The 9,869-nt window shown below is 42.4% G+C and overlaps 1 protein-coding gene across 1 annotated transcript; it reads left to right on the forward strand.

The window, feature by feature from the left end:
* Positions 1-2,476: 2,476 nt before the first annotated feature.
* Positions 2,477-4,019, forward strand: tmem121b (transmembrane protein 121B; the record flags this gene model as incomplete). Its single annotated transcript, XM_079494754.1, has 2 exons — positions 2,477-2,741; positions 3,040-4,019. 2 exons carry the CDS (start codon positions 2,477-2,479, stop codon positions 4,017-4,019), a joined length of 1,245 nt encoding a protein of 414 aa, XP_079350880.1.
* Between the last annotated feature and the right edge of the window lie 5,850 nt (positions 4,020-9,869).

The raw sequence follows: 9,869 nt of genomic DNA on the forward strand, positions 1-9,869 counted from the left end.
TTTCGTCTAAGTTATGCCATTTCTAAGGTTTTTATTTATTTAGTTATGAAATTCTTAACAAAAAATAAAGGGATATTTACTCCTGACCCATTAAAATGCATGGAGCCATGACCCTAAAATGGGTCCCGACCCACCGTTTGGGAACCACTGGTCTATATCTCTATGTCTCCATTGTGAAGAACATTATATAACTAGAAAAAGTGCCCTTTTGGGCATAGGTCTCCACCAGGAGGATAGGAGTGTGTGGGATGTTTGGCAAAATGTTTAGGAGTAATATAAACGTGTGTGTGTGTGTGTGTGTGTGTGTGTGTGTGTGTGTGTGTGTGAGACGCGGCTTGGCCTGTTGTAGTGCCACCATGAGGCTGATTAGAAAACTGTCAAGTGGCATTTCTTCCTCAGCCTAGTGGGAATATGCATGCACAGTTTCACCGCAATCGGAGGTTTTTCCTTGGCCTCTAGGGAGTGTGCATACAAAGTTTTACACAGATCCGTGCAGTTAGAGGTAAAAACACTAATCGGCCAGTTATAGCGCCACCATGAGGCTGAGTTGAAAATGTTCACGTGGCATTTCTTCCTCGGCCTAGTGGGAATGTGCGTGCACAATTTCATGGAAATCACACGATGTGTTCATGATTTGCAGCATTTTTTTGAAACTGAGCACTCCTGCGAACTTTGGAAGCCAATCTTAGCCAATCAGGATGGAGTCTGAGAAATCTGAAAGACCTGTTTCGTTGAATGGCTCTAGAGAGACTGTGTACCAATTTGCGTGATGTTTGGACAAAATCTGTAGGTGTACAGTCCAAAAACTTGTTTTGCATAAAGCGCCCTCCTGGTGGCGCTATAACAGGCCGTTTTGGAAATTTTGGGGCAGAGGTTCATCGTTGGCATCCAGGGAGTGTGTGTGCAAAATTTGGCATCGACCGAGTTAACGGTGCCGGAGATTAGCTGTTCACAGACGGACGGACGGACACACGGACGGACGGACGGAGTGCAAAACATACTCTTTCCCCATGCCTTCGGCCTGGTGGAGACAATGATCTTGCTCAGCATCAGGTTCACGGTCGGTGTCATACTGGCATGATAATACAATGATACTGCATGATATACTGACCCTTATGACATGATAATGACATGATCTGAGTCTGACCATGATGCTGTCATGATGACACTGATTATGATACTGACATTCAGTCATTCAGTGCTACATTCATTGTGTTAGCTCAGGGGTCTCCGGTCTCCCATAGCTTTGGTCCTTTAGTCCTTAAGGCTATGGGCCATAGCTAGGGTCTCCCCATCTCTCCTTTCTTTAGTAATCAGAACATTTAATTTCACATCAGGAGATATAAGATTGAAGCTGATAAACGGCATACCTCCTGAGTCCTGAGTCCTGACATATGAGCCTCCTGAAAGTGTTTTTTGTTTGTATTTATTTATTTTTTCAAATGTGTTGGAGAGACTGGGACATCTCTGTTACTGAACAAACGTAGCATAAGATTATACTCTCGTGGAGATGTACTATCACTACTATTTTATAGTTGATACGAGTTTGACATTTTCAATCTACGAGAGTCTAAAAAGGCTTCACGTCCCGTCCCTGAGGGTGGAGAACGGACACCATGCAGCGAAGGCTGCGGACTCGGAGCCCTTTAGACCCGAACATGTACAAATGCAAAATATAAGGTGCTTACCCTGATGCCCCAAATATTGCTTGTGAAATGTATGAGTTCGTAGTTTTCAATGTTTTAATCTCGTTTGTGGCCGATTCCGTCGGAAGTTCCCTATGGCCATAGATGGCGGTAGTGAGGGGGCGCATGCGGTGAAAGCTAGAATTACGCTCAATGTAAACAGGAAATAAACAAGGGATGGAAATGGCGTTCTGCCACAACTGGATTAAAACACTTCTTTATTGAAAACTACGGACTAATACATTGCACAAGCACCCCGCAGGCCTCTCTAACATTTGGGGCATCAGGGTAAACCATATATTTTGCATTTGTACATTTTCGGAGCTCAAGGGCTCCGCTGGTATCCGTTATCCAGCCTAATATTTTAGACTCGTAGATGTATTTATCGATTCTGACATTTTCATGTCAGAATCGATAAATAGGCTACATCTACAAGACAAGAGTCTACGAGACTCTCGTAGATTGAAAATGCCAGCTTTAACTTTAAAACAAACAAACAGGCCTAGGCTATATGACTTTTCTCACAGCCTAATGTTGGCAGGTGTGCCGAAAATAGCCGACCCACACACGGTGATTCACGCGCTGTGAGCTTAATAGATCGGCTATTTTCAGAAGAAAGTAAAGAGAACGCTCCCCCTGCAGCCCCGATCCGTTATCAGATGTAATCCGTGCCATAGTTTGCGCTTGCCTATCGCTCTCTCCTCCCAGTCCTCCACCTTCAAAGCAATCCATCACAACAAGCGGAGAGGTGTGGTGGAAAACTGGGAGGGAGGTGGACACGCACAAATACAATGATCGCAGAAATTTTCACCAACGACAACATCACCACCAAGGCCAGCCGTCCCCGATCCGAAGCGACAACAATCTCCCGCGACGACTCCCCGTCGCCGGTGTCCTACTCCTCCTCGGCGCCGGAGAACGGCCAGCTGTTCTTCGGAAGAAGCGCCTCGTCCAGGCGGGACACCCAGACGTCCACCGCGGCCAGCATCAGCATCAACCCGGAGGAGGAGAGCAGCATCCAGCCCCTGGTCTCCGCATCCTCGGTGGCTGCTGCAGGCAAGATTCCGGACACTATTTGTCATTTGCACGAATGTAATATAGGAATTACTGAGCAGCTTTAAAATAAATAACATGGTACTAGTAAGAAAAGAGACAGGAGAGCATGCATCCTACAGTAATAAAAGGTCAAGTCTGTAATAAACTCTTACCTAAAAAGCAACACAATTTTTATTTAATTACATTTAAAATTCAGTTGAGTTCAAATTTGAGCATTCATTGCTACTACGGATTATAACATGATACTCACGCACAGTGAAAACACAGGTCTGTTAATTCACCTCATTGTTTTTCGCAGGCACCATGACATCTTCGGGGGAATTCATGCAGACCGCTCCCCTGTTTGTGCAGAAATCCAAGCGGCACCTGCTCTACAAGACGCTGTGCTTCCTCCTCCTCGTCTTCCAGGGCGGCGTTCTGGATTTCTACCTCATCGTCTTCACCGACCTGTACTGGTGCTCGTGGATCGCCACGGACCTGGTGGTGATCACGGGCTGGGGGATATTCTTCATGAAGAACTCCCGGAGCAAGAGGGAGCGGGCCTGCGGCTTCCACCAGAAGAGCTCCATCTTCGGCTGCAACCTCGGCGAGTTCACCTACGCCTACCTGGCGTGGCTCATCTACGTGATCGCCTGCACGCCCAAAGTGGTGCTGGTCCTGGAGACGTCGATCCTGGACCTCGTCGCGCTCAAGGTTCCCTGCGGCGTCACCGGCTTTAAGATCATAATGCTGCTCTCCGTGCCGCTACTGTACTGCCTGATAAACTCTATCATCGAGAACCTAAACGGAGCCACGCGCCACCGTTCCCAGAGCTGCTTCATGATCACCTGCCTGGACCTTCTGGACAGCTTCACCTTGGTGGAGACGCTCCTCAGAAACGAGATCCCCACCGTCTACCTCAAGTACACCGTCATCTCTGTGTATTTCATCGCGCTAGGCGTCCCGGTCGTCTGGCTGTACGAGCTGACCGCCTCTGAGATGCGCTGCCGCTGGGTGTGGGCGAGGTTCTTCACCGGCGTGGTGGTCAACGCCCCGCTCCTCGTGGTCCGGTGCTTTCAGGTGTACGTTTACAAGACGGCCGTCTCGGTTTTCATGCTGAAGAACGTGTTCTTCCTGGCGTGCAAAGTGCTGGAGCTGATCGAACAGTGTCTCATGGTGAGAGGAGCCAGGAGGTTTGCCGGCGGAAGGAACCCTGCTCAGTTCTCTCACTGCGTCTCAGAGAATGACATGTGCCCCCATGGCTATGTCAACACCCTGGCTGTCAATAATCAGTCCTGAATGACAGTGTCCCCAATGTCAACACCCTGGCTGTCAATACTCAGTCCTGAATGACAGTGTCCCCAATGTCAACACCCTGGCTGTCAATAACCAGTCCTGAATGACAGTGTCCCCAATGTCAACACCCTGGCTGTCAATACTCAGTCCTGAATGACAGTGTCCCCAATGTCAACACCCTGGCTGTCAATACTCAGTCCTGAATGACAGGGTCCCCAATGTCAACACCCTGGCTGTCAATACTCAGTCCTGAATGACAGGGTCCCCAATGTCAACACCCTGGCTGTCAATACTCAGTCCTGAATGACAGTGTCCCCAATGTCATTGTCAACACCCTGGCTGTCAATACTCAGTCCTGAATGACAGGGTCCCCAATGTCAACACCCTGGCTGTCAATACTCAGTCCTGAATGACAGATGTCCCCAATGTCAACACCCTGGCTGTCAATACTCAGTCCTGAATGACAGGGTCCCCAATGTCAACACCCTGGCTGTCAATACTCAGTCCTGAATGACAGATGTCCCCAATGTCAACACCCTGGCTGTCTCTACTCAGTCCTAAATTACATGTGTCCTTATGGCTATGTCCATGGATGGATTATGGATCGGGTGTCAATAGGGCTACTGCCTGCTATGGGCCCTTGACCGCCAGGGCCATAAGGCACATTGAAGAATATACTCAACTGTATATATAGGCTACCGCTAAAATACGTGGGCCCCGGCATTCTACCACGACCCCTCCTATATGGCTATAGTGTTTTTGCTTGCCCACCCGGCTGCCTATTCTGAGTAGCGCGGGGGGCCCCTTTGAAAGATAATTGGTCCAGGGTCCGCCTCCACAAGTCTTTCTCCATTCCTGTCCATCTATGTCAACACCGTGGCTGTCACTATACTCAGCCATAGTGATGAAGGACCCCCAGTTTGATATGCCTTTAGGCCATGGACCCTCTTTATATGTTTTTATTTTTTAAACTTGGGGACCCAATCTACACAAAAATACTCAATGTTCATTTAACTCTGATCAAATGTAGTATGATCAAGTAGTGCGTTAATTTACAAAAAAATTACAGCAACATTATAGTGTCCCTTTGAACGACAGGATAGTGTGAATATAAATGGGATGCTCCTTTGTCCTTCCAACAGGTGCTATTTTAATCGTAATCTTAATTATGCACTCCAGACACTCGCAGTAGAACAGACAGAGATTAAAAAACAGCTAGGACCTTGTGAAGTTGTGGTTTTAAAAGTCTTCTGTGAAGTAAATTGTAAATGCACTTGTAATAGAAGGCATTTAAAGAGTAGACACTGTTTTTGACCGTGTAGCCTATATGTTTCGCTGAATAAGTGCAATATCAGAACTCATGTTCCTGGTGGTTTTATATTGATGAAAATATTGTCTACGATAACTGGTCTGTGCTGATTCAAAATGACATTTCTTAATCCAAGAATAGAGTAGAAATCTGTGCTTAATATGTGCAATGATCCATCTGTGCTTAATCTGTGCAATGATCCAAAATCATTGCAAAACAAAAATCAGACCTGTCTGAAGTGAGTGGTGCTGTACTGTACTGTACTGTACTGTACTGTACTGTACTGTACTGTACTGTACTGTACTGTACTGTACCGTACCGTACCGTACCGTACCGTACCGTACCGTACTGTACAAGACCTCCTCCCTGGCCTGTGTGTGTCTGTGTGTTAGGCTGTGCAACAGTGACACTTGGTGGTGAACAAACACGTTATTTTCGTGCTCGGACACAGCCAGGGACACAGGGACAGACCCAGGGACCCAGCCATATATATATATATATATATATATATATATATATATATATATATATTGGTTAGCTTAGTCACTAAGAAGTGATTTTGGACGAAAGTCAAGTTTGATGAAGTCTGTCTCAGAAAGCTTTCTGAGACAGACTTCATCAAACTTGACTTTCATCCAAAATCACTTTTCTTCATTTGGTTATTTATATCACATTGATTCAGACAGCTCTGACACATGGGTGCTCTACAACGTTCAATTTTTTATTGAACATAGTGGCATACTGGCTACATGCGCTAAGAACAATGCAGTTGTCACCAAATCATTTTTTTAAGTAGGTCAGAACAGTAGAAAGAAATAGGCCAGCACGTGATTGCATTGTTAGAGGAATACTTACAAAAGGAAAATGCAAATCACTATCACTATTATAATCCATGATGCGGCCACTAATACAAGTTTATAAAAAATGTTTTTCGGTGGAAAAGAACATTGCTGAAGAAGCACTTGAGTGTTGTGTGAAAGTATATTGTGCAATATGGTGGACACATTCAGTTAAGACAATATAAATAACAGTTAAGGCAATATATGGCTATTGCCTTGGTAGGGTCTATTTTCAGTGCCTAAAATAATTATTTATTCTATAAAGTAGATCCTAGTATATAATGGGGAAAGTTGGTTATTGAAGTGACTTTAATGGAAGTATGGTTATTCTGTGCAGTTCTCTTAACTTTGCTGCTCTATTTTGTCTAATTTATACTTAGTGTCATGTTTTTCAGTTGAAGATTTGCAATCGTGGAAAAGTACATTTACTTATATACATTTACTTATATATTGTATTTCCATTTCGACTACTTTATTACTTTTACTACATTACATTTTGGAAGCAAATCTACTTTTTTACTCCTACATTTGATACCTTTAGTTTGCAGATTAACAATATCAAATATAATCAACACACTAATTAGCATGTATTTTTATAGATTGAATGGGGGAGGGGACATGAGCTGCCTGAAGTATTTGAAATAAGCCCATCCTTTACCAGCTGTAAAGTTTACCACACACTAACGCATATGGACAATTACAATATCTCTATCTATATGTATAAATGCACCAAGTCTCTGTCAAATTCGACACACGCGTGCCACACCACCACAGGGGGTGCAGTGCCCGGTGTCAAGTCGGTCGGACCCACGGTTGTCCAGAACCGCCCCAAAATGGCCTCTGCCCGGGCTCTGGACAGGACCCCTGCCCAGGGTCCATATATGGAGCTGGCCTGTTTTGACATCATTCTGACGTCTGCATAGACTCCATATTTAGACATGCCTGACAAAGAACTCCATATATGGGCATAAAAGCGACACAGACATAATATCTGGGTGGGGCATGCATTTCCAACTTGGAAATGCATTATGTCGTTCCAAGTAGGCCAGTGCCAACGGGCACCGCTGTAGAGGCTCCAACGCATCATATCTGGGTGGGGCATGCATTTCCAACTTGCATCGTTCCAAGTAGGCCAGTGCCCAATGGGCACCGCTGTAGAGGCCCCGCACAGGCAACGAACGCTCTAGTAATAACAGTGGTAATAATAATAAATCTTAAATCTGACATTCTGCATAATCTGTAGTCAAATTTTGAATGCAGGACTTTTACTTGTAACTAAGTATTTCTGCACTGTGGTATTTGTATTTTTACTTAAGTAAAACAAATCTGAGTACTTCTTCCATCACTGAAATGTATTTTTGTTTGGCAAGTGCTCAAGTATAAAGTAGGCTTAAGAGAGGGCTGAATATGTTGGCCTGAGGTGATATGTGCCTTTTGAGTTAGTTTAGCAGGATGGTATTGATTGATGTTGATTGAAAAGGAACATGCATGTTACTCCTTTTATCTTTGGCATTTGGATAGGTGTGTGACCACAGAAACCAGGGAAGCAAATCTTTTCATAATGCATTGTCAATGGAAATGTGTACTGCAAAGGTTCACCAACATTTCCATGTCAAGGACCCCAGACCACCTTCTGTATACATTTTGTGCAGGGCCCCCATAAGGGAAGATTTAGAATTGTGTAAACATTTAAAAAAAAAAAAAGAATATTATTTGAATTTTCCGATTTTAAAATAGCAGATCTGATCAGCTATTTTCAAATAGCAATAGTACAAAATAGGTTTAAAGTGGCCAAACTGATTTAGCAAATGTGACTGGGGACCCCCGCGGGAACCCCTTCAAGACCCCTGGGGACAGTGGGGGTCTCCGGACTGCACTTTGAGAACCATTGACGTACAGTGTATGCAGACAGGTATTTGATGACGTATGCAATGTTTATTTTTTAGATTTGTGAAGTAATTGCTCACTGTGCAAAGGAATAACGTATTGTGTCTTATGTGTACAATGTGACCATGAAATGGGGAAAGAAGTACATTTTAAATCAATTAAATCACACTTTAATTGAGATGCTGAGTGAATTGGTATAATGTAATATGTTCACTCATATTTTAACCAAAAATATCCGGCTCCAACAGTGCTGTCATTAAATTAGTTTTTTCTTTTTTATGATATAGATAGAACAATAGCTTTGGATTTTTGTTTGATGCGTATCACAACATGCCAAATATTTTATATATATATACTTTTGCATATGCCAGTAAGTGTTTGCAACAGAGCCTGAGCGATATGGTATTTTTTGGAACCATTTCCAATCTTATTAGATTAATTGGAAAACATATTACTGGAATGACATACCTCAGAGATACTACAAAATATCAAAAAGTCTTCAGTTTGGGAAAACAAATGAATGAAATGAATTGAGCACCCAAACAAACAGTAGGCCTAATAAGTGTCATATCGGACAAAATATTGTATTAGACAAACTATCTGCCTATTTAGCTCTAGTTTGCATACTGTGAGCTTCCTGGGAGAACATAATTATGTTGCAGTTTTCACATGGAATTAGACGAGGCTTACCAGACAATTCTATCACAGCTGGGATGTTTATTTACAAATAATATAAATTTCATTTTTTTATGTAAATAAGTGGGCCTGTTGTGACATGTTGTGAGCTTGTATTATTTCATTATGTATCATAAATCTTCGCCAAGTTTGAATTTAAGTATGAGTATGGAATAAGGCATTAGAAAAGACAACACTTGTTATCCAAATGATATTACTTTATCTAAAATCCAATATGATACATAGGGCTATATTTTCGTCACCGCTAAACCCCTTATCCCTAAACTTCTTTGCCTTTTTTTTTTTACTATTTTGAAAAACATTTTTTAATAGTTCAACTAGCCAATCTACATTGACACGCTGTGAGCTTGTAGACTGGCCATTTTAACTACTCAAAAATGTTTAGCAAAATAGTAAAAAAAGGCAAAGAATTTTAGGGAGAAGGGGTTTAGCGGTGACGAAAATGGAGCCCCTAGTCTCATTGTCGCTAGGGCTGTCACGATTACACAATTAGGTTGACGATTAATTGTCAATTGTGTTTTTGGCATTGGAAATTGGAACATTATGAATAGAAATTACATTTGTTTGGCTTTGTAATAAAAATGTGCACAGGGCAGATATGACAAATAACTGAAATATACCAAGACATTACTGGCATTTTTATAGATTTTATACTTTAAAAAAGGTAAAAATAGCTGATCTATTCTACAAGCTTACAACGTGCGACTTAGATCTGCTATTTCTGCTTTTTTATGTTGTTTTTATGTCTTTCAACATGGAAACAATTGTGACAATTATGACAAAATAATTGCAATTATCTCAAATAATTGCGATTAGACAATTATGTAATAATTGTGACACGCCTAATTGTCGCAAGATCAATATATCAATATATTGCCCAACTAAGTATATGATCAATCACAGGGTATCATCACATACATTATACCAAAGGACATGGTTTTCCAGTCATAGATATTGATTAAACAATGTTCCTTATTTGTCAAGAACGAGAAAACACAGGTTGTGTGCAAAGCTATTTTCTATGGCCTGATATGGACCATAATTTTCTCCCAAAATTGTTTACAGGGGATGTAATGCTATATTGTTTACAGAAAGCAAATTCTACCTGTAAAAATGTGTGTG

Source organism: Electrona antarctica, assembly GCF_951216825.1.
Source record: "Electrona antarctica genome assembly, chromosome: 23".
Taxonomy (NCBI): Eukaryota; Metazoa; Chordata; class Actinopteri; order Myctophiformes; family Myctophidae; genus Electrona; species Electrona antarctica.